Source organism: Colletes latitarsis, chromosome 9 (genome assembly GCF_051014445.1).
Source record: "Colletes latitarsis isolate SP2378_abdomen chromosome 9, iyColLati1, whole genome shotgun sequence".
NCBI lineage: Eukaryota > Metazoa > Arthropoda > Insecta > Hymenoptera > Colletidae > Colletes > Colletes latitarsis.
The window spans coordinates 22,227,137-22,254,241 of NC_135142.1; the positions used below are offsets into that span (position 1 = coordinate 22,227,137).

General features: G+C 37.9%; 1 protein-coding gene and 1 non-coding gene across 2 annotated transcripts; both read right to left on the bottom strand.

Moving 5' to 3' along the window:
- Window positions 1-2,355: 2,355 nt before the first annotated feature.
- On the bottom strand, window positions 2,356-3,700 carry LOC143345740 (cilia- and flagella-associated protein 276). The gene is made up of 3 exons (XM_076773116.1): window positions 3,497-3,700; window positions 2,629-2,769; window positions 2,356-2,559 (listed from the first exon to the last, which is right to left on the bottom strand). The coding sequence occupies exons 1-3, from the start codon at window positions 3,698-3,700 to the stop codon at window positions 2,356-2,358; spliced, it is 549 nt and encodes a 182-aa protein (XP_076629231.1).
- A 21,558-nt stretch (window positions 3,701-25,258) lies between these two features.
- Trnav-aac (transfer RNA valine (anticodon AAC)) lies at window positions 25,259-25,331 on the bottom strand. Its single transcript has one exon. It is a non-coding gene; the product is annotated as a tRNA-Val (tRNA).
- Between the last annotated feature and the right edge of the window lie 1,774 nt (window positions 25,332-27,105).

Sequence of the window (27,105 nt, forward strand, 5' to 3'; positions counted from 1 at the left end):
AAATTTTTAACTCTTTTCGACAGAACTTTGACAACGAAACTCAAGACGATTGGAAACGTATCGACTACTAACACTGAATGGTAATGGAGAATCTGTTTGGCGCTTGCTTCGGTCAAATTTCACTTACCTAATTTATTTCCACGTTTCATTATCGATCCATTCCGTTTTATTATTGTTTCAATTTGAATAGCTTATGTATCGAATTAACAACAAGAAATCAATTTGCAGAGAAATATAATTCTCTAAAATTGAAGCTTCAGACCAAGGATGAACATTTGACAAATTTTTGCAATAATTTCCACGATATTTGTTGATTCGCGAATTACATTCGGGCGTAGGAAGGACGCGACAGATACGGGAAAGCAATTTATTTCTTTCGTTGAAAAATAATTGCGCTCGTCGCAACGTGATACGGCTCCGTGAATTTGCAATGACGTGGACGATCTTCCATTTCGTTAACAGTATCCCGACGAGGGCGGCCGTAAAAAGTAAATTAAATAAGAATTAAATACAAATAAAACCGCTCAGCCAAGTAATTGGCTGGTTACGTCGCTCGTTACCCACGACGGTCTGAGATCGCTCCACCGTCGTTCCTAGCACTTTCCGTGCTCCCCGACTGGAAAAAAAAACGTATCCACGTCGATAGACGTTTGACGTGATCCAATTCACGAAAGAATTATTTCATTACCGTTATCAACCCTTATTTAATAATGGAGAACATTCGTTTCTCGTCCCCCGCAGCGTCGAACGAAACTTACAAGGATAACCTAGTGGCGACGCTTCCGGCACTCGCCAACAGAGGGCTACGCTCAACCTGTACCTCTCTCGCAAGTACTCGACCATTATACCAACATTATTAAATTTTCTTTCTGATTTTGGTTACTGATACAAGCTAATCAAGCTACTCACTGTCTGTACATCGGAACACACCATCGACAACATACTCGCTCAACGACAACGAAACGATAATCTGGCGAACCACCGGGTTACCAGTGGATATCTCCCTTCAATTCACCTTCCAATGTCGTTAAAAAGATAAGGGCGCTAGTAGTGAAAAAGGGTGAGCTGGCACGAGCCGAGGAGGAGTTTTCGTGACGAGGCGGTCGCCGCGGCAATCATGGCCGGATTAGGCGTATGTATAAGGATCGAGGTGCCTACCGAAAGAGGGTGCCAGGAGAGGGGTTGAACAGGTCAAACGGGGGCAAGATAGACGTCTGCACGGGGTGAAACATAAATGATATTCCATGAGGAGCATATGCGTACGGAGATGGCTCCACCTCTGCGACGTTATGCGGCGAGGGTGGTCGCCACCCCCGGTGGCAGCAGGGTGCTGGTTTATTACAAACAAGGATTACCCCGGGTAATGGGACATTCTGTCCCTTCGGCAATGAGAAACGTTCTGTGCACTGACTCACGCTCATCGCCTGCCTTCTCATCCGACCGTTGTCAGAAAGGGCGAATCTGAAGCTTGGAAGCGGTAGATCGCGGACCAAGATTCTTAAGGGACTGCATTATGATATCGCGATATCTATCGAACAAATTTGTCAACACGATCCGAGCAGATACGAGCGGGCTCGAAGGGCGTCACGCGTTTACGGGACGGTTAACCTTGTTTGCACGGGACGATAGACGCGTGAACTTTTTAATGTGCCGCCAAACGATTACTATCTTCTCTCGGGTTGTTCTGCAGTTTAGGGACTATCCTCGATTTTGGCTATTTGACTCTGAGACTTTCTTTGAATGCTTTACTTTGTTATTAAAATAAAAAGTCGGTTAGGCAGCTTGACAAAATACTACGTTTGGTAGCTTACGATTACATCTACCTTAGCAATTTTATTAATAATTGTTTATTATTTATTTTCGTTGGGTAGAGGTGCAATGATAAATATGGAGGAACTGTGACGTTCGAATAGAAGAATACAAGGCAACTGTTGACATTTTAATTGCATATTAAAATATTAGATAGTTCATTGCATCGTTGAAAGCTTCGATTTTTGTCTATTTCGTATTTCAATTAAAAGTGCAGTTTTAAAATGTAAATATAAAGTTAAAATTGCAATTGTAAATTATTAGCACTATCTACTTGCAGCTTAATAATATTTGTATACAATTAGCTAAAACTGTAAAAAACATATTAAAGCACGATGACCAAAGCGACACGTTAATAAACCGCGAAAGTACGGGATTCGTCGATTAAATTATCCGAAAATGAAATGTATTCCTAAACAGAATACATAGAAGCGACCGATGGTGCCAATGATAATTATAAAATCGTCGATTTAATTTCCTCAAATACGATTGTTAGCTCAGCTTCGGCTCGTGAGTTTTCATTTCAAACATCGTATAAATCCGTGTTTAAATACTGTAAAAAGTTCCGTCGATTTTGCGACTGTATCCGGGATTAGATTGAACCGAGTGTGGACCGGTGATATTCAATTTCACGTTACTCGGATGACCTCTTCTCTCTGCCACTGGGCCACGATAACAATGCGATCTCTCTAGTAACAATGACACGGGATCATCCTCGCCTTCTTCAAACACCTTTGGTCTTTTGTAAACCTTGGTAAACGAAAATCATATACAGCTCGATCTTATAATAATCAAATTACTTGATATACTATACGTTACTTCGATCTGATTTTTCAAAACGCGCCAAGTCTTTTGCCCTAATGCTTCCGGTTGCATAGTAACGTACACTTTGGGCACCAGTGTGTCTTTACTGTGAACGTACACGGTTGTCAGCGCCAAATCAAGTGCATCGTTCGGTTCCTAAAAATCATGGACTTAAATCAAACATGTTCTGTTTCGAAATAAACACAATTATGAAGCAAACTACTGTCGTTTACTATACAGGGTGTTCAACCACCTCTGGGAATAATTTGAGTGAGAGATTCTAGAGGCCAAAATGAGACGAAACTCAAGAATACCAATTCGTTGATTGAAACTTCGTTAAAAAGTTACAAAAAAAAAATTTCAAATCGGTCTGGAAAAAATATTTTTGGTTGCGGGGGTCAATTTCAATCATTTTTGATGAATAGACATACCCTCGAAATCCTACGTACTTACGAGAAAAAAATTCGTGTAGGTACAAATTTTATTAATTTTTAATTAATTAATTTTTAATTAATAAAATTTAATTTTAATTTATTAATAATTTTTAACAATAATTTTATTAATAACTTTTTAACGAAGCCTCAATCAACAAATTAGTATTCTTGATTTTCGTCTTATTTTGGTCTCTAGAATCTCTCATTCAAATTTTTCCTAGGAGTGACCGAACACTCTGTATAATACGTCTCATAATACAGTGAATGTTAAAAGTACTTGCTAATTAAACAAAAATTATAACTTGCATTACTGTTTTAAAAAATAAACTGCTCTTTTACTGTTAAATACGATTAACTAAATGAAAGAGAAAATTTGCAATTACGAAGGATCGTAGTAAAAAGATACTTAAGTAGCGACAAGAAATTTAGGTTAACGCACTATGTATTACCTGTAATCTCATAAGTCTAGCGTCTTTCCTTATACTATTCAGGGTATGATGAGCAAAGAGACGTTCGTAAGATTTTAAGTTGGCGCTCCAGCGTTTATCGTTCGGCGAAACTTTATTACCCAGTACAGGTCGTTGGATCCACGTTCCCTCGCGAACAACATCGGGCACGGGGTAAGGATTTCGAATATAACTCACTTCCGCCATTTTACCACGATCTGCAACCGTAGACGCCACCGATTTTGTATAAAAATTTTAGTAACTCACTGCCCCTTAAAATATCACATAATTATGACGCACGTGTAACGAAACGCGACGAGAAATAGGCTTACAAATACTTTCGATCGAACCTAATCGATTCAAAACAAACGATATTTTTACGATTGTTAACAAATATAAAATTTCAGAGTCCACGGCGCGTTCTCGATGCATTTCTATTATTACTTTCATACAATTTTTTACATTTGACACGAATACAGAAAACTATAAAAAATATTTGGAGAAATATGTCTGGTGTCACAAAAAGGGAAACATCAGAAATCGTTATTTCTTTACAACACTGCATTCACAACATTTATTAAAACTGCATTTTGACGAGCTCTGATAGCCAGCCAAGTTCGTATTTCCAATTTCGAAACACTTTGTGCGTCGATAGAAGTTTCTAAAAATATTTAGAGTCACTCGATCCCCTTCGTCCTCGGTTCACCAGGATCGATGGAATGGCTGAATTCGAGGATTAACATCCGGTCTTTGCTTCCCTTTTTCGGGAGATTAAGACGCGGCTTGGTGTCGAGCAAAGGGTCAGCCACACTCGAAACATTTCACTTCGAGGAATCTCGATTTCGATCCGCGGTCATTCATAAACAGACGCCTTTAATTCATGCAGACGGTCTGCATCCCATCATTCTCCGCGGGGTGTCCACTTATCGAGCCCGTTTCATTCTCTCCTTTCGTTCATTCTCGCCTTTACAGTCGCTCAGGCTACTTTCCAAGGGCGTCTCGTAAGACTCCCCCAAAGTCGCTTACAAGCGCTTCCACGTTCAGCAGCCGTGAAAGGGCTTATTGTAAAATTTAACCGAGACTTTCCCCGAATGCCGCCATTCATACACGGCTACCTCTACGTCTTCATTTACATCCAAGTAGTCAGCTGTTTGCACCGTGCTCGATGCCGGTGATTAAATTCTTCCTTCCGCTGGCGACGCCTCGCTGAAATACATTCTTTTTTAAGAGCTTCGTCTAGTCCAGTGTTTCTCAAACTTGTGAATCGGTAATTTTCCATATATTCACGATACTCGTTGTTAATCTGCTATTACAAGAACGGAAGAACCCTTCATGTCGAGGCGTATAACCACCCTGCTTAAAAAGATCGATCGTTTAAATATTTATAAAGACGACGATTCGAACCAAGCGGACTGTTATTTATTTCTTTATCGTTTCTTTAAATACGATCGATGCAACGCCATGTTGTTTTGTCGAGGCGTATCTCGAAATAACGAGAAAAAGAAAGGAAACCTTATCTGTGGGCGTAGTCTTAATTATCGATATTAAGCCTTGAACGAATCGACCAGGTTTACGATACAGATCGACGATCCAGTTATTTTCCAAAACTTCTGAAACTTTTCGTAATCAGTGCAATTAGCTAGAAACTCACAATCGTCCTCTTGAATTCGAAAAGAGAAAAAGCGAAATAATATTTCAGTAACGCATTCTCGAAAGATCAAAACTCTAGGAAAGTGTCTAAAGTGTAACGAATTTGTGTGTTGACTCGTCGAATAAGTAACCCCCTTGTTTGGGGGAACACCTGAAAGAAGAATCGAAGAAAGTAAGCAACGCAACCGAGTATGCCTGGTTCCCCGCATTTAACATGTTTTGCTCAGGAGGTGGTCGGCCATGGCCAACGTCGACGTCCAATATTAAACCCGCAGTAATTTATGTTAGCACGAGCGTGCATAATGCTGTTTGTATAAAGCGGTACAGCCACGTGTCGGCTCGTGCCGGTACTGCGTGTATCACTCCCGCCTCCCTTAATTCTTGCTGCCACTCGGTTCACAGGCGTCATACACGATCGTGCATCGATACGTTACTACCGATTTTAAACGTGCAATTGTGTTGGAAAACGTTGTGCACCGTCGCGTGTACGTGTACATTGCTAATCCTTTACGGTACGGTATTAAACGTAGACGTACATTTATTCTCCTTTTTTTTAATGTACAGATAGAAATCTTTTGACATCCAAATAAACTGTTCAAATCTTAAATCTTGAATCTCGTAACCTTGCGCGCGCATGTAGCAATGGACGGTGAATAATCTTCTGCGCATCTACCTTGCGCACATCAAGATCTCGCGTACTATCGAGTACGCGGAGTACTCTCGTCAGAAAAAGAAAAATTCTCGTCGTCGATTCGTTAAACGCGTATTTAAACGTGGAAGACGATAAAAAGACAAATTGGTAGGGTGAGAGCAAACTTGGAGATCGTTTTTCCTTCGACAGATGCGCCAGTTGTAGGATGGGACGAGGGTGTTTAAGGGCAAAGAATCTTCCGTGTCGTTGCACGGGCACGGTGTATCGTCCACGGACCTCTCCTTCGACGCCCTGGGTACGATACCAGGAGCCGACACGCGTAATCGCGTAATCGCATAATCGTGGCGCGTGCTAAAGTTCGGGTTGCGGGAGCTTTGCGTGCGTCTACATCGGTGCACGTGCGACGTTGCGCGGCACTGAATCAACACCAATCGCAAATCACGGACCGATTCGTGAATACCGAATACAGCTGGTAAAGCCTTGCCAAGCGTTTTACGAGATAATTGTTCCTACCACCTGATCTCCGGTAACGATGACCAGCGAGATAAGTAGCCGTTTACACGGAAGAATGCTGGATTACGCTTGCTATCGAACGATCGCGAACTTCGAGGGGTGAGAACAATTATGACGACAGTTACGAACGGTTAACTTTCATCAAAATTTGCACAGTTAACTTTCCAGCATTGTAATAATACGACCCCAATCGTATCAAACGATAGAATGCATCCGGTACTGGTTTTTGAATACTGATACTTTTAAGATGAATATTGATGGATTTTAATGTTGATTGAGATTTTGATACCAAACAGTAACGTATCATTTTATAACATTTAGATATCTACAATATTGTTTCTAAACTTAAAATTCAACAAACCGTTAAATGTTAACGTTTCAGCAACGACGAGATAATGGCCTGTCGTAAAATCGAAGAAAGCTTGGTCAAGAATAAGAAAGGAAGTCTTCTTTTGAATTTAGGTGTTGCTGCAACGTTGTCGATATGTACTCGCATAAATCCTGCCGCTAGTTTCGAGGATCGGTTAAATAATTCTACAAGCGTGCAAAACTGCAGCATCCGATCAACACCGCCGTTAAACCGGGCAAGTGTATTACATATACATCGGAGGATGGCCGAGTTGCAGGGTATTCTTTCAGATTTCCCTTGAAATCCTAATCCCGTAATATCCTCCGACCGATATATCGACATCGGTAATGGAATCGTGCATTCAAATGGACATCGTTTCCCAGCGAGTGTAGGAGGCAGGTCGCGGAGAGCAACGCCGGGGATGATATTGCCAATATTTGGTTGGATTCTGGTGCGAATGTGCAGGGTGTATGCCAAGGGTGTGCTCGCACCCCCTTAAGCGTGAGCACGGGGGTCGGAGGGTCGGTGTATGTTAGACGCGCGCCGATTACCATTTGAATGTACCTACCCCTGGTCAGCCTTTGTCAACCCTCCTGACAGTGACCGCACCTATCTATCTACAAGGGATCCATTCTCCCTCTTTCTTTTTTCTAACGCCGTATGTTCGCTGGTAGATCCTCGGAAGAACAGTCGACTTTAACCGCATACCTATCCAACTTTCCATTATTGTTGCTCTCCTATCGCTATTCCTACCCTAAGAAAGAACGCATTGTATCGATGGAACACAAAAAAAATTATAGTCGCGTATTTTCTTTTAACGATCGATATTTGTGTACTAACTGTGAAATGTAGAAATGGTTCTTGATGAGAAATCATAAGACGAGAATATAAATTTCAGCAAGTTATAGACGGTGGTATAATAGCCAAAATAGAATGGATCAGTTCGCGACAAATCCGATTAAACTCAATGGGGTATTGTATATATTGTTGCATATCGAAAACGAATTTTTATAGATGTTTGACATTTCCTTTTCATCTGCGTTAATTTTCAAAAAATTTGACTAAATTACCCATAACATCGAGGGTAGTTTTCATCTCTAATTTTCAGCCATCGATGAAATCTAATGTTTCTTAATGGATGTTCAAATTTAAAAAGAAACGATGACATAATAGTAAATAATAAAATGAAATATTCGTTAATGTACATAAAAAATTTCAACTGAAAGTCATTTATCGCTCGAAAATACGTCTCGTTCGAATGTCACGTTTCGAAAACTACGAAGAATGAAATAGATCGCGCCATATGACCACAGAAACGCAAGAAATATTGATATAGCTTTGTTCGAAAACGTCCAAACAGCAAAATATAAGCGACACGCCCCTGATTTTCGTTCCTTTGTGCACCCCGAAATGAGGAACGTTCTACGCAGATCCACCGAATAACAGGTAACGTCTATGCGATTCAAAAAACGTTATTCCGAGGAAACAGTTACATTTTATATGCAGTAATCAATTTCAATGCAAACTAAATAGTATACATTTGAAAAATTCTAATTAAATTATAGGTCAAGGGGTCAAGTATACTTTAAATTCCATTCTCGATCAAATATCAATTAACCAGTGATCTCGAAGTCTTTCTAACAATTCGATCGCTCGATATAAGTGGAATATCCGATTATTGGCGTCGCAAAATCACTTCCGTCGCGAGAAAATTTCACAGTCGATCGCACGATGTCAGAAGCCTTTGATAAAGAACTAATTCTCGATCAGAGTATATGGCCTGAAAAATACTTGTAACTTCATCGACCTCTCTAGAACCCCGGTTCCCGTAGAATAATGTCTTACACCCTGCGTGTCCAATTCGATGAAACCAATGGGGTGGGTACGACAGTAGTGCGACAGGTGGCCCGTGAAATCAGTGCACGAGTGCGCCGTTTCGTCGACCCTGGCGTTCGATACGGTTCATTAGGAAATTAAATGTATAATAATTAGAATTGGGGTGCTGATGGGACACGTTAAACGGAAGCCTTTTCCGCCAGCGACGGTCAGACAGAGAAGGCGGGAACCGAAACGAACTTTAGGGCAGATTTCACACGAGAACGTTTCGTCTCGAGATATAAATATCTTTTGTCGTGGGCGAAAAGAAACGCAGCACGCGAGCGTATAAATAAACTTAGGGCAACGTTTCTTCGCAAAATGACGAAGTAGTTTATTCTGTTTTAATTTAATAAAACCTTTTTCGTCTAAAATGTCTCAAACAAAAATGTCTTAAATAAAAAACAAATGCTCGTTATTAAAAATTTTAGCGTTATCGGACGTTTCGCTGTCCAAACACGGAAGTCAACGATCGCCGCGAAAGTTTCGGATCAACGGGGCAAAATTAATTCCAGTTTGGACAAAAAGGAATTATTAGAACAAATAATTTTTCGAAATCCCGATTCGCCGGGCGAGAAAAATTCCCTCGCGCGAGATAGTTTTCAGCCGAAAGGGGCGGAGGGGGTGGGAGTCGAACGAGTTCGCGCCACCCTTACACGCGCAACGCCATTTGCATACCGATGATCGAGGACTCGAGAGGCGGTTGCACATTTTCGCGCGCGTTGCAGTACCACGGCGGCGTGGGTTGGCCAGCGGGGGCGGGTGCGAGAAAGGGGGGGGAGGGGGAGTCGGTGTATTTTAGCATTTCACGTTTGTTTCCATTTAAATGGTAATCGAGTTCATAATGTAATTGTATTCACCGCGTAAGCCGAGTCTCACCGCAGCGCTTCGTCCCTGCCATTGTTTGCATTGTTCTCCGTCGCGGCGCGAACAATCCGCGCGGCAGCCTTTCAGCTTCGCATTTTGGCGAAATCTAAACCCCTCAGCCGCGTCCCGAGATGATATTTCGCCATGATACAACGCCCGTTTTACGCGTTACCGATGGATATCGCTGGAAAATCGACGCGACGGGTCAGGATTGGGGTTCGCGTACGCGTTTTTCGAAATATGGAAAATAAAAAAAAAATGTACACCGTCGTTCGAACGTTTTGAGCGCTCTGAAAGAATAAAAATTTTGTAGTACCGTATGTTTCTTTTACTGAAAATTTTAGAGGAAAATATGCTACCCTCAACTGGATAAATAAGTCTCCTTGATTAAATTTGATTAAAACGACAGTGTTGTACCTATACACCGAACGTGTTTCTGATTCGACGGTATATTTTAACGAAATTCCCCGTGCATCCCGAATTTGCAGGTCCGGACGTAAATCATAACAGATGGCGGAAGCAACGTCGCCCTGTAACGAAATTTTTGCCCGAAAACGCATTGTTATACAGCTCACGGAGGAGTCGCAGAATTCGTCGAGGTGAAGCATAGAGAGCAAACCGGGGTTGAAGCTAGGTACACGAAGGGGGTTGGACGTTATTGTAACGCAGGGGATGTTCCGTCGGGCTACGTGTGCGCGTGTGTAGCAGAGTCGGTTGCCTTTCTCTCATACATATTCATCAAACGCTAATTAATCATCGCCAGGCACACCCACTGCAAGCCACCCTCTTGGCAGCAAGCGAAGCTGAAAAAAAAAAAAAAATATACGCGGTCCGCCACGCAGACACCTCTATATATTACGAGGTACATCCAGATGTCGAAGCCGCGGCAGCCGCGCGGCGGAGATTTTTAAATGGAATTGACAACACTGAAAACGATCGCGGTGAGTAACAAAAATTTATGTCGCCGCAGCAATTGCACGTGGACGGATTACGCGCAAAAATTACAAACCGGGATCATCGGAGACAAAATTTCGACCGTTTCGTTCGATCCTGGACGATTACAAAATTATTCAATTACAAAATGGTCTGTCGTGTACGATGCTTCGACTTTCTACGAGAAATATTGCGTTCGTATCACTGCTATTATTTTGCTTGTTGTGATCAAACTTTGTTCGTACCGTTATAGTTTCTACGAGGGTCGTTCAATAAGTCCTTAGAAAAAGAAATTATTTTAGGTAGATTTTTTTTTATTTTTCAACATAATTTCCTTTTTTAAGCCAACTAAAAAGTAAGATGTCGGAAGGTCCTCAAAATGTAATAATGTTAATGTACAGATAGAAATCTTTTGACATACAAATAAACTGTTCAAATCTTAAATCTTGAATCTCGTAACCTTGCGCGCGCATGTAGTAATGGACGGCGAATAATCTTCTGCGCATCTACCTTACGCACATCAAGATCTCGCGTACTATCGAGTACGCGGAGTACTCTCGTCAGAGAAAGAGAAATTCTCGTCGTCGATTCGTTAAACGTGTATTTAAACGTGGAAGACGATAAAACGACAAATTGGTAGGGTGAGACCAAACTTGAAGATCGTTTTTCCCCGCGTGCAATGCTTTGACTTTCTACGAAAAATATTGCGTTCTTATTACTTCTAATACACCGCCATGAAGCAGTTATCACGAAATCTGAGGATGCAATGAGATTCTCGCGAATATAGTAGAACGTTCCAATTTTTCAAAAAAAAGAGAAGATTCCTCCGCTGAAATGCATCGAGAGACTTGCAGAAAGAGCGATCGTGCACGGACAATCAATCTAAATTGTAATTTCGTAATCCCATTAAACAGGAGGCCACCTTCGTTCGGCTTTCGCGCGGACGGGATGCGTGTAATTAGGTATCGTTTATTTTGCACCGAGGCGCCGCAGTTAGGGTGACACTTCCAGCTTATAATATATGTATACCCCGTGGGGTTCTGGGCGAGCATAGGCGCAGCCACACTGGTGGTAGTTGCTCATAGAACGGTTCGCTGCTAATGTGATACGATCATCGCCAGCCAGCCGTTCGTCCATTGATATTATACACCGCGGGGAATCACCCTCTCCTTAACCTTTCGGTATTTTCTACCGATCAAACTTCCATTCTCTGTCGTTATTCGAAACTTCCCCGTATAATCGCTTATGCCATTTTCGCGAAGGACGAACGAGGGGTTATAGAGTTGAAAAATATGGAATTACGATTGTACGCATTTTTTTTACGATTTAATTCCATTTATGGATCACTGGTTCGAGTCTGCATTTTACAGTTTAACCCTTCTCTATCCTACGTCGCGTAAGTTTTAGGATCCCTCGTATAATAAAATGAAGCTTTTTGAACAAAAATTGTGCAAGAAAAAATTCGCCAAACTGCAGAATTACTCAAAAATCGGATAGGTGTTTTGACTGCCTCGCATCAAATCGCGACAATAGCAGATTGCGTGCTGACAAATGAGCGTCCCGCTCCGGGACGCGATACACAAGAGACATATGGCCCTATAAAAAAAAAAAGCGCGAGAGATACAAGAGATGGCCTGCAGCAACCATCCAGTCGATCCGATATTAATGGAGACCAAACACCGCACATTCTGTGTCGCCGCCGTCCCCGTTGTGTGTACACATTGGTGCGCCATTATGTCCCTGTTATAATGTGCACACACACCCCCTTTTGCAACAATGGAATGATCTATGATCGTGCCAAACATAGATCGCCAAGTCAATTTTTCGCCCTTCTGCTGCCCTTTTTTTCCACGCTATTTACGTTCCTTTGCTTCTCTCTGGCCAGGAACGCCTCTTTTCCGTGCTGTTTACATTAATTTTCTATTAAAAGACACCCCCGAATATCGAATTCCAATTTTTACGAAACCGTAAATAGTCGCAAAGATATTAATAGTTTACTCGAAAAACAATGTGTACTTCTACTTTTCTCTCCCTTCGATGTTGATGTCCTCGCATAGAAATTTCGAAAATAACAAGAAAGAAAAAATAATGAGAGATTCTAGAGCCCAAATAGGACGAAAATCAAGAATACGAATTTATTGATGGAGCGTTCGTTAAAAAGTTATTAACGTTTAAAGTTCCACCCGTGCTGAATTTTTTTCTCGAAAATGCGCAAGATTTCGGTGGTATGTCTATTCACCAAAAATGATTGCAATTGATCCCCGGAACCGAAAATAATTTTTTTAGAATCAATTAAAAATTTTTTTTTTCGTCGAAAAATTTAGGCACCTACCCCGTCGATTTTTTTGAAAAATTACTTTTTCATTTTTAGTAATTTAGTTTGACGCCCTACAGAAAAGTTGTCTAATACTTTTTTGTAGGTACCCATGAGCTCTACTTCAGAAAAAAGTTTCATTGAAATATATTCACAATTGTAGGAGTTATGGCTGTTTGAAAATTGGACCATTTTTATGGGGTTTTTCTCATTTTGCGGGGACAAGGACCAACTTTTCGAGTATTTTTGCGATTTGTACATATTCTCCATCAAAATACGCGTAGTTTGCTTTTTTAAACATTAAAATCGTCCAATCCGTTCAGAAGTTATGACGTTTTAAAGATTCATATGAAAATTCGGGCAGACATTTCTAGCCAGAAATTATATTTTCGGTAAGGAATTTTTTTCTCGAAACTGAGTAGGATTTCGAGGGTATGTCTGTTGACCAAAAATGCTGGCAATTGACCCCTGCAACTAAAAATAATTTTTCCAAGACGATTCGAAAGTCTTTTTTTTCACCCAAAACTTTCAGCACTTACTGGAATTTTTTTCTCAAAATTGGGTAGGAATTCGAGAATATGTGTAATAACCAAAAATAATTGTAATCGACCCCTGCAATCGAAAATAATTTTTTTAGAACGATTTGTAATTTTTTAATTTAATTTTTTAATAACTTTTTAACGAAGCCTCAGTCAAGAAATTAATATTCTTGTTTTTCGTCTTATTTTGGCCTCTACAGGCTCTATATCTTGTTCAGTCGACATTACACCTATTTACAGAGTTATAATAATTGTGAGAAGAAGCAAAAATTAAAATAATAAAATTTTGAACAAAATATATCTGTTCAACGTTTCCAGCTTTTGGTTTTATTAACAATCCTACTTATCCAATATTCGACTGTTTAAATTTTCAGAACTCTGATCATCGAAATTCATATGTACTGCCCCATTCGAAGCCATATTCGAAGAAAAACTTGAAACAAAATTCATATACTACTATAAGTTGCCATCTTGTTTAAAGTTTAAGTTAGCCAAAAGTTACTCAGCGTTTTTCAAAAGTATACCACGATGGAAATTTATGTACACTCTTTCTATACGATATTAGCAACAATAGAATGTAATGTTAAATTGCGGTCCGCCGCCGTGGGCGTAGAATAAATTGATTAACCAGCCCCATGGGGCATTCAAAGTTTTTTAAAAATAATCTCGACTGGTTCGAAATCGAGGCCAACGATTTATGTTTCACGGCCAGAGTCGCGTAATTTCGGATTTCCTAAGCGTGCAAACAATAAAATTGGATTTAGCGACCCTCGCGCGTTTGTACGTGGCGTGCGACTCGAAGGGTGAGTTTTCGGAAGGTGGGCAAGCACGGTTCCGGGGGTTGCGAGATCAAAGACGCCCTCCAGGCAATTCCGTAGTTTCTACGTGACATATTAGGTAGAAATTGACGGCGACAGCCACGGACAACAACCCGGATAGTAAACTTTGATCATTTCACCTGTGGGAGTTGTTTCGACTCGTGAATATTATTATTGCGATAGGTCCGCGTACGCCACACCGTAATCACATCCCGACGACAGCCAGGGGAATCGAACACGCAAAGATATCGAGTGTCTTTATCGTTGATTAAGTGGTTTCGAAATTTTAATGGAAAGTTGCTTGAGCCAACCAGCGATTTATCCTATTCGTTACTGAATTTATTTTAGCATTCCAGATCGTACTATTCGATGAACACAATAGTTGCTAGAAATAATGTATGTCTCGAGGGTAGAAATCACGTTAAAATCAATAAATTTGTCATTTATCAGCTACTTGATATCCCGAAAAATACACAAAAACAGTGACATACTTCTGTCCGACGAGCCCTATCGAATAAAATATATTTTGTATGAAATTGAATTTTCTAAAATCAATAAATAACAAGCTATTGACAGTTGTTATTTACTCAAGTAGGGCAAGAGTAGCAAATGATAAAAAAAAGTTAATAAACAGTGAAAGTAAATTTTAAAAAATACTGACCTTTGTAATAAAAGAGACTGTTTCGACTTACAGCGAAGCGAAGGGGAACGATAAGAACTGAATAAATTTCTTAGCAACGCTTTGAAATACTAGTATATCCACACGAAGCTAAATTAAGTCAATACTGAATATTTTCCAAGGTAACAATGTCAATATATTCGGTAATACATGTCGTAATAAACTTAAACTTCTTTCTGTGATATTTGTTTTATCGACGAAAGATATAGTGAACCAATACTGACAAGCGGTAAATATATTAATACTCGCGAGGTATAGGATAGATGAACTGAAATACCGACTTAGTAAAAAATCAATGGTTATCGAGCGTTCTCTATGTTTAAAGAGCGGTGATCTTCGGAACTATAGCGAATTGAAGTAGCGATATCGGTAAAGTTAACAAACAACAAGGAGTATAGGATGGATAAACTGAAATACCGACTTAGTAAAAAAACCAATGGTTTTCAAGCGTTTTCTATGTTTAAAGAACGGTGATCTTCGGAGCTATAGCCAATTGAAGTACAGACACAGATCAGGTATACGAGTAGACCTTTCACTCAATGTATTTTTTCGGCCCATTTTTCTGGGACTCTAGAGCCCCATTACCATTTTCATGTCACTCGCAACGTTACCAACAGATTTAGAAATAAACACAAGAGGAAGTGAAATAGAAAAGGAAATTACATAAATTTTAGTATTTTTTAATGGAATGAAAGCTGTACGGTCCAGAATTGAGCATCAATCGATTAAAATTATTTCAAAATTTCAAGATTATTAAGATATCTAAGGATGTACCTCATTGACAAGTACACCGCAAATCTTCTATTTTTTATTCTAAATTATAATACATCAGGCTGTTCGTGATGCTGATGCACGTACTACCAGTGTTATACTTGAGGCATTCTATAGGTGGCAACTCTACAAACAAACGTGATCAGTGACAATACGCACCGCTACACCAAAAGTAAACGCGAGGAATATAACCGATTGCAAATCTAAAAGTAATCAAAATCGGTTCATTGTAATTACAACACTAAAAACAATCGCGATAAAATTCATGATATCATATTTACAACGCGAGTAATTTTTATATTTCGCAACGCTAATACAAACCGCAATTACTATTTATACGCAACTCTACCCTGGAAAAGCAAACGCGAAAAATTCTTATTGTTCGCAACACTAAATGGAACTTTACAATTAATGTAAATTATTTGCAACTGTAACTAGGCAAAGAAACGCGAATAATTCATACTACGCAACCCTGATAACAAACCGCTATCAAAATTCTTATTCGCAACACTACTCTGAAAGAAAAAGCGAAAAGTATTCATCGTTCGCAACTCTAACTGTTATCGTGATATACTGATCTTAGTCGCAACGTTATCCTGGAAGCAAATGCGATAATATTCATATACCTCGACACTAATAAAATCGCGTATTAAATAATGCGCAACACTAATTTTACTAATGCGTACAGCCGTTTCAGGCTGCTTCGTGATGCTGGAGAAGGTGCCATCTGAAAAACTACAAGTACTACAACTACAGGCGACAACAGTGACATAATAGGAACATGGAATGACCCTCCATCCTTATCCGAAGATGAAGATGAAGAACCATTTGATGCAGCCCACTTTTGCGACAGTTTGTCAGGGCCTCTTCGACTCCATCGAGTCTCTTCTTTCTTCGGCGGTCCTGCCAAAGCCTGAAACTTAAACCTACGCTCGAGATTCCGTGCAATACACAATCCTCCAACGATTCAGCGAATCGTTATCGGACCAGGTGTGGAAAAACTCGAGCGGGACGAGCGTTTCGGGGATCCTACTGCGAACGAACGCGACCGCGAAGAGCGACTGTAAAGCCGCGCGATTCCAAGAATCGAAAGTAAAACCAAAACAAACGGTACAATCCGTTTGGATCGGCTAACGTTTCGATTCTTCAAATCGAACTACAGGTACAGGACTTGTGGCAGTCCTGCCCTGACCCTACCTACTTACATCTAACACACATACCAGAAAGTAAGTTACCTACCTACCTAACCCTATATTTAAAAAATTGCAAAACTCATTCTCGCAAACATACGCTCCACGGTTCTCACACATAATGTCCGGGCGCAAAAGCCTACACTAGAGAGGACGCCCCGGGGTTCCTCCGACACCCGAACATTCCACACAACATTCACACTCTAATGTTTACGTACCAATACCTGAAATCAACCGACAAAGACTAGCGATCATTGCGTATTTCAAGTAACTTTCAAATAATAGAAGCTTTGATACAATGATTTTCTGCATTCTGCCGTTTAAAATCAAGAAATTAATTGTATCTACGTTTCATTAAATATTTTATGTTATTGTCTTTGAACATGCAAAATGTATGAGCAAGATGAAATAGAATTTTATTTGTAAATTATATTAAAGTTTTAAAACGACGCAATTCCACAGCCTAACCACACACACACACACACACACACACACATATGAAATTGCGTCGCGCACGATACACTAACTCAATGTCAGTCGCACATAGATATTATTAGGAATTTTTAGAAACTAAGTCATCGTGTTCGTAGCCTTCGCTCACGCAAGCAGCACCTGGGCACTTGGGTGAGTTTAGGCAATGAACACGGAAAGGTATCCTGAAAATCCTCAACTAGAAAAGATGGTTACTGTAAATACTAGCGTATAACGAAATAGTATTTATATATTCTTTCTTATTTTATTTCTTTTACTGGACTTTACATCTCTGATAAATAAAGGGCAAAATTTTAATATAGAATAATAATGAAAAATATTATTAGCAAAGGAAATTATTCTGTTTAAAATTGAATTTTCTAAGACGAATGGCTTTACAGTAAAATAGTTTACTTTGAAAATGTAAGGAAAAATTGTTGAAGCAAACTGATGAAAATATTTAACCCTTGAGCAATTCTATTGTCAAAGCGTATTTTTTAAAGATGAACGTAGTACATAATGCATGTTACTTTGACTCAAGAATTTACCCATCGCGAAACGTCTTTTTGTACATGAATTGTAACATCAAATTTTTGAAAAAGAAAAGACTTTAATGCCTTCGATAACAAAACAAAACAAAACAATCAATATTACAAGTCAAAGAATTTATTTTTTGTTCTGACAAATTTCACGTTATATAAAAAATCACCGAGCACAAAAAGACCCTAGCCTGATCTCTAAAATAAAACAATATACATATGTTCCTATTCACGGATATAAAAAATACCCGTGGTCACTACTCGCCAAAAATACTACGTATACAACCGGGCACCCGTGTTGTTTCGAACCTTTCGTCCTACAACATGATTGGGGACCAGAGGAACAAAAACACATGCGACTCACCAACCGTTGACTACGATGAACCTCTAGGTAGACCTCTGCGATGCTGCATCCCAGTGTAGTCATCAACGAAATCGTCTGCATGATCCTACTGGTTGCCAGGATGTAGGGATGAAATCTAGAAACTGTAAAGAATAAGGAAACAATTATAATCTACCGTAAAAATTAAAAACAATTCGTAATTTAATATAAAAGTATCTACATGCTTAAAACTGAGCAATACTTACATTTTTTACTCGTGGAGCATCGCCCAAAACTCCTCTTCAGTGATGCACTGACTCTAATACCGATAACGAGTTACTCTGCTTTTCAAAGAAATAATGGAAAAAAATATTAAAAAAGATGGTAAACTAATGCGACCGAAAATCAAAGTCGGCGAACAAGAGGTTCCACTGTCGCGAAAAAATACAAAAATGCGCAATATACACTGACTCGACCTTCGCGTGTGCCTAAAGTATAAACGAAACTCTACTCGAAGCAACTGTGCTTCGAGAAACAATAAACTAATCTACGCAACAAACACTGATTCTACCGACCGCATTGCGCGCGGTCACTAAAATTTTTGAAAAAATGCTGAAATAAGAAATAAGAAATAATTAAGTAATCTCTCAGACATGTCTATTTATAGATTTAATATTAAATTTGACCAATAAAAACACAAAAATATGTAAACATATATAAGTACAAACTCACTTGTTGTAATGAAGTTGATTTCCCCAATATTCCATTTTGAATTCCTTCCATTTGCCATTTTCAAACATGGCGTCGATTGCTTGCCGATAGCGTCCTTTCGAGTCGAACTCGACAATCAAAATCTGTAACAGCAATAAAATACATATTACGATTCAATGCGTTAAAATAAATGTACCTATAACTTAATTGAACATCGACTCAACCCGAAATATGGTCCGTGAATTGTTAATTATGTTTACAGACTTCATAATTGACGACGATTATGTATGGGAAGAGCACGTATGTACGAAACAGATCAAACATTTTTTGCGATTCCGATGGACTTGAACGTCAGAAACGTGTTAATATTAAACGAAAGCACTAACAAACAGTAAAGGAAAGTACTACGAGCGATTTGGAACATTAAGATGACGATAATTAAAAATTACGTACCTCATTAGACGCGAAGCCTGTCACTGCATCTTATCACACGAGTTTTCAGAGGACGAATGACGGACAGGAACGGTCGCGTCTCCCGCGGGGGGCAATGGTGGGGATAAGGTGGTCACGTAGTCTCGACTCTCGATCTGTATTTCCGAAGAAATGGTTAAACCTTATATCTCGAATAACTGAAAATAAACAAAGTAAATAAATATAATAAATACAGAAAGATATCAGACTAACAATTAATTAATGATTTATTGTCTTTATATCCTTGTGACGTCACAACGAGTAACAGCCAATCAGAGGCGCTGCTTGAACATCGAATATCGATCTGCTAATCGACACACAAGTAACTAGATCGATTGAAATATATTAATTATCACTATTTTAATCATTGCATTTTATACAAATTTTGTGAATGCAACAACAATAGACAAATAATATATATAGAATATAGAAAGACATTCATTTTTCACGATGTTTTCCCTTTACATCTTAGGACTCTGTCTTCCACTAAATACTGCCGTATTTTATTGCTTGTACGTATCTACTTATTTTGTATTCTCCATTATTTTGTAAAAGTAATTTTATTATTACCGTTGCTAGCATTCGTAAGCCAGGGTCAGTCATCTGATACGTTTGTTATTTTTTCAACGCTCGGTTAGATTCTGTTTATATTCGCGGCCGCCGGCCTCTCGACTTCACCTTGCAGCTGGGCTTACAAATTCCTTGCCCGTGCGACACAAAAAAAAAGTTGCTTTACACATCTCCACCATGCATTGTCTGTGCCCTTAATCCGTGTGTTACGAAAAAATGTTCGTCTGGGATATCTATTTCTCACTTCGTTTATGTCTGTACTACCAACTTCTTACCATAAATCAAGCCCAATGATATCGACACAAAATCAAGATAGATTTTTATGTAAATATAGTGAAAACTAAAATAAATAATTTTCGAAAATATACTATACGCAAAAGGAACATTTATATGAGAAACTGATTGCAATTTAGATTAAAAGTTAATATTTACACGTTATATGTTTCTATAGTTATAATTAATATATTTCAATCGATCTAGTTACTTCTGTGTCGATTAACAGATCGATATTACATCTTGAAACAGCGACTGTGATTGGCTGTTACTCATTGTGACGTCACAAGGATATAAAGACAATAAATCATTAATTAATTGTTAGTCTGATATCTATTTGTATTTATTTGAATTTATTTACTTTGTTTTCTTCAGTTTTTCAGTTCAGGTTTAACCTTTTCTTCCGAAATACGGATCGGGAGTCGAGACGGACTACGTGACCATCTCATCCTGCTCTCCACTCTTTGCCCCCCAGAGGGAGACGCGACCGTTCCTGTCCGTCATTCGTCCTCTGGAAACTCGTGTGATGAGATGCAGTGGCAGGCTTCGCGTCTAATGAGGTACGTAATTTTTAATTATTGTCATCTTAATGTTCCAAATCGCTCGTAGTACTTTCCTTTACTGTCTGTTAGTGCTTTCGTTTAATATTAACACGTTTCTGACGTTCAAGTCCATCGGAATCGCAAAAAATGTTTGATCTGTTTCGTACATACGTGCTCTTCCCATACATAATCGTCGTCAATTATGAAGTCTGTAAACATAATTAACAATTCACGGACCATATTTCGGGTTGAGTCGATGTTCAATTAAGTTATAGGTACATTTATTTTAACGCATTGAATCGTAATATGTATTTTATTGCTGTTACAGATTTTGATTGTCGAGTTCGACTCGAAAGGACGCTATCGGCAAGCAATCGACGCCATGTTTGAAAATGGCAAATGGAAGGAATTCAAAATGGAATATTGGGGAAATCAACTTCATTACAACAAGTGAGTTTGTACTTATATATGTTTACATATTTTTGTGTTTTTATTGGTCAAATTTAATATTAAATCTATAAATAGACATGTCTGAGAGATTACTTAATTATTTCTTATTTCTTATTTCAGCATTTTTTCAAAAATTTTAGTGACCGCGCGCAATGCGGTCGGTAGAATCAGTGTTTGTTGCGTAGATTAGTTTATTGTTTCTCGAAGCACAGTTGCTTCGAGTAGAGTTTCGTTTATACTTTAGGCACACGCGAAGGTCGAGTCAGTGTATATTGCGCATTTTTGTATTTTTTCGCGACAGTGGAACCTCTTGTTCGCCGACTTTGATTTTCGGTCGCATTAGTTTACCATCTTTTTTAATATTTTTTTCCATTATTTCTTTGAAAAGCAGAGTAACTCGTTATCGGTATTAGAGTCAGTGCATCACTGAAGAGGAGTTTTGGGCGATGCTCCACGAGTAAAAAATGTAAGTATTGCTCAGTTTTAAGCATGTAGATACTTTTATATTAAATTACGAATTGTTTTTAATTTTTACGGTAGATTATAATTGTTTCCTTATTCTTTACAGTTTCTAGATTTCATCCCTACATCCTGGCAACCAGTAGGATCATGCAGACGATTTCGTTGATGACTACACTGGGATGCAGCATCGCAGAGGTCTACCTAGAGGTTCATCGTAGTCAACGGTTGGTGAGTCGCATGTGTTTTTGTTCCTCTGGTCCCCAATCATGTTGTAGGACGAAAGGTTCGAAACAACACGGGTGCCCGGTTGTATACGTAGTATTTTTGGCGAGTAGTGACCACGGGTATTTTTTATATCCGTGAATAGGAACATATGTATATTGTTTTATTTTAGAGATCAGGCTAGGGTCTTTTTGTGCTCGGTGATTTTTTATATAACGTGAAATTTGTCAGAACAAAAAATAAATTCTTTGACTTGTAATATTGATTGTTTTGTTTTGTTTTGTTATCGAAGGCATTAAAGTCTTTTCTTTTTCAAAAATTTGATGTTACAATTCATGTACAAAAAGACGTTTCGCGATGGGTAAATTCTTGAGTCAAAGTAACATGCATTATGTACTACGTTCATCTTTAAAAAATACGCTTTGACAATAGAATTGCTCAAGGGTTAAATATTTTCATCAGTTTGCTTCAACAATTTTTCCTTACATTTTCAAAGTAAACTATTTTACTGTAAAGCCATTCGTCTTAGAAAATTCAATTTTAAACAGAATAATTTCCTTTGCTAATAATATTTTTCATTATTATTCTATATTAAAATTTTGCCCTTTATTTATCAGAGATGTAAAGTCCAGTAAAAGAAATAAAATAAGAAAGAATATATAAATACTATTTCGTTATACGCTAGTATTTACAGTAACCATCTTTTCTAGTTGAGGATTTTCAGGATACCTTTCCGTGTTCATTGCCTAAACTCACCCAAGTGCCCAGGTGCTGCTTGCGTGAGCGAAGGCTACGAACACGATGACTTAGTTTCTAAAAATTCCTAATAATATCTATGTGCGACTGACATTGAGTTAGTGTATCGTGCGCGACGCAATTTCATATGTGTGTGTGTGTGTGTGTGTGTGTGTGGTTAGGCTGTGGAATTGCGTCGTTTTAAAACTTTAATATAATTTACAAATAAAATTCTATTTCATCTTGCTCATACATTTTGCATGTTCAAAGACAATAACATAAAATATTTAATGAAACGTAGATACAATTAATTTCTTGATTTTAAACGGCAGAATGCAGAAAATCATTGTATCAAAGCTTCTATTATTTGAAAGTTACTTGAAATACGCAATGATCGCTAGTCTTTGTCGGTTGATTTCAGGTATTGGTACGTAAACATTAGAGTGTGAATGTTGTGTGGAATGTTCGGGTGTCGGAGGAACCCCGGGGCGTCCTCTCTAGTGTAGGCTTTTGCGCCCGGACATTATGTGTGAGAACCGTGGAGCGTATGTTTGCGAGAATGAGTTTTGCAATTTTTTAAATATAGGGTTAGGTAGGTAGGTAACTTACTTTCTGGTATGTGTGTTAGATGTAAGTAGGTAGGGTCAGGGCAGGACTGCCACAAGTCCTGTACCTGTAGTTCGATTTGAAGAATCGAAACGTTAGCCGATCCAAACGGATTGTACCGTTTGTTTTGGTTTTACTTTCGATTCTTGGAATCGCGCGGCTTTACAGTCGCTCTTCGCGGTCGCGTTCGTTCGCGGTAGGATCCCCGAAACGCTCGTCCCGCTCGAGTTTTTCCACACCTGGTCCGATAACGATTCGCTGAATCGTTGGAGGGCTGTGTATTGTACGGAATCTCGAGCGTAGATTTAAGTTTCAGGCTCTGGCAGGACCGCCGAAAAAAGAAGAGACTCGATGGAGTCGAAGAGGCCCTGACAAACTGTCGCAAGAGTGGGCTGCAACAAATGGTTCTTCATCTTCATCTTCGGATGAGGATGGAGAGCCATTCCATGTTCCTATTATGTCACTGTTGTCGCCTGTAGTTGTAGTACTTGTAGTTTTTCAGATGGTACCTTCTCCAGCATCACGAAGCAGCCTGGAACGGCTGTACGCATTAGTAAAATTAGTGTTGCGCATTATTCAATACGCGATTTTATTAGTGTCGCGGTATATGAATATTATCGCATTTGCTTCCAAGATAGCGTTGCGACTAAGATCATGTTATATCACGATAACAGTTAGAGTTGCGATCGATAAATATTTTTCGCGTTTTCTTTCAGAGTAGTGTTGCGAATAAGAATTTTGATAGCGGTTTGTTATCAGGGTTGCGTAGTATGAATTATTCGCGTTTCTTTGCCTAGTTACAGTTGCAAATAGTTTACATTAATTGTAAAGTTCCATTTAGTGTTGCGAACAATGAGAAGTTTTCGCGTTTGCTTTTCCAGGGTAGAGTTGCGTATAAATACAAATTGCGGTTTGTATTAGCGTTGCGAAATATAAAAATTACTCGCGTTGTAAATATAATATCATGAATTTTATCGCGATTGTTTTTAGTGTTGCAATTATTTTATCTCGTTTACTTTCCAGGGTAGCATCCAACAATTACAAAGCAGCTGATTTAGCTGCATCAGCTGAACTCCGGTGCCTGAGACGGCTGTTCCTAATTTTGGACCGCGACTTAATTCTGGTTGCTAAATTTTCAATCGCAATTGATGCCCGACCCTGGTCCCGTATGGCTTGAGTTTGTTGAAGAAGAAAAGAATTCCTCTAATTTCATTTCCTACCTTTTTAAGTGCTATGATCATCTTCTATAGCCCGTTGTTATGGTTGCGAGTGATACCGACATGGTAATGGGGTTCTGGAACCACAGACGAGGCATACGAGTAGACTTTACATCAGAATTTTTTTATCGAACATGAGTAGAATTTCGGGGGTATGTCTATTGACCAAAAATTATTGTAATTGACCCTTGCAACTGAAAATTTCTGCCCTGGACTGCCGTCTGATAATACTGGGTTGCCTTTTTTATTAATCCACACACTGCAGCTGTCTCCCCATCGGTACTAATTCAGTGAATGGTTTCCCAACTGACCGCTATCTATGAAAAGAGGACGCTAAAATCACCTCCGAATTTTCACGTCGGTATGGCAGTCAGATTGAGCCACGAAAGTCCATAAGGTGACAAATCTACCCGTATACCTCGTCTGTGGTACAGATATCAATAATGTTAACGAACAACAAGGAGCTCGTGAACCTTCTTACCAATTTATGCATTTCTTAAAATTATACTTTACTTATAAAAGTAAATGTTCAGTTTCATAATACAAAATGTTAACAACTAAATTGACCAACGAAGCAATACACAAAGTTTATCCAAATACTTCGTTTAAAATGTCGTCAGTATTTCTTATTTTAAACTCTTCTTATGTAGCACCGAGTTCTTCGAAAAATAATGTGTACTTCTACTGTTTTCTCCCTTCGATGTTGATGTACTCACACAGAAATTTCGAAAATAGCAAGAAAGAAAAAATAATTCACGATTAACACAATATTTCATTATATATCTTGTTCTTTCGACATTGCACCTATTTAAAGAGTTATAATAATTGTGGAAAAAAGCAAAAATTAAAATAGTAAAATTTTGAACAAAATATATTATTATGAATTCTCTTGGATTAATATAATATGTATTTAACTAGAAAGTATGAAAGGCATTCATATATTTGTGTAAAATAAAATATTGATATAAATAAACAATCGTATTTCATGTTAATACAGAAAATATGAAATTGAAAAAAAAAGTAATGTTTCCGCCCGGGATCGAACCGGGGACCTTCCGCGTGTTAGGCGGATGTGATAACCACTACACCACGGAAACACTTCGTATGGTTACGTGTTTTATAGAGTATTTAAATGTAATACTTTTCCAAATGAAAGCTCTAAATTACAAATTATAATGTATTTAAACTATAATGGGATTGAATTTTGTAATCATAATTCCTGAAGTAATACAATTGTAATTCTGCACAACTCTAAAAAATAATAAATTCAGATGAGGTATGTGATTGATTGAGCTAATAACTTATGGAGTTCTATATTCGCAACAAAACCATACTACCGATAACTATGTGATATCTTATGATACAAGAAAGAGAAAATTCGAATGATGTGTAATATAATACTATTTAACAAAATTTATCAAACTTCCATGTATCAAATAATATGAATTGGCAAGGACACGATTGAAAGTTTATAAAAATATAACGATTTCGGAATAGGGACTAACAAAGATGCCATGTTTTAAAGAATTATCCATTCGTTGCTTATCGCCGGAAATTCTATTATTTTCATTTGCAATTAATGAATAGCAACACTATCATGTTCATTAGAATCTGAAATAATGACAAAGGTATCGTGTCTAAAAAAATTATCTACTCGTTATTTATCATCAAAAAATTCTATTAATTCCGCTTTAAACAAATGAACAGTTGATTATCATTGAGTGGATAATTCATTAGAATATGACACTTTTGTCATTATTTTAGATTCGAATGAACATAATAACATTGTAGCTCATTTGTTTTAAACGAAGATAATTCAATTTTTGAAAGAAAAATGTGGCACTGTCGTAAAGAAAATTAAGTAATTTAATTTAAATTAATTTAAATAATAAATATCAATTTATATGAAAACGAAAATAAAAGCTCTAAAAACTAAGCTTATATCTTGATTAACTAATCGTTGCTGTGTTTTTTATTCGAACACCTGGAGTGAAGGAATTACGTGTCACTGATTATTTAATAATTCCATCTATTAAACTTCACTGATGACGTTAATGCGTTAAGAAAAATTGAAGATATGTTTTTTTATTTGATTCAAGTACTTTCAATAGATATTAATAATGACATTAATACCTCAAATAATACTTGAATTAAATAAAAATTTTCTTCAATTTATCTTTCAAATTACTAGTTAATTATAGAGATGAGTGCAGCATATTTCAAAATATTTACTTTCAAGAGTGTTTCTAACAAGAATTTATCACAGGAAGTTTTTCAAATCTTTCACGATAGTGATTCATTCAGAAAACATTTCTGTTCATCTCCTTTTTTTTCTACTAATTGCATGTAGATATATTTATAGTGATACAATGACCTTTAACTCTCTAATATAGGGTAACCTCGATTTTTTTATTTACAATTAAAATAATTCACTATGTCAAAAATTAAAATATACAAATTTATGTGACATAATGTATTTTGTTTCCTTGTGATACAAAATATTACGTTTGAAACCATCGTTAAAAATTTGGCTACTAAATAGTTCTTGTAAATTGCAAACTTTATAACACCGTTACGTGTTAAAAAAGAAGTATGTTGCTTAATTTTGGGTCGCAATTTAAAATTATACCCATGAATTTGTAAATTTCAAACGAACAATTAAATACACGAAAGATACTAATATTTACGATGTATTGTTGATAAAAAACATTACAATGTTTAATAATAAACCCGTACGCGATATTATAATATCAACAGAGATACATTACTTTCCAACTAAATAACTGTTGCAACGTCAAAATGTAAACGATAAAGCGAGCGTAAAGAATTTCATGTTTCCAGATATTTTATTTTTTGTATCGAATCTTATGA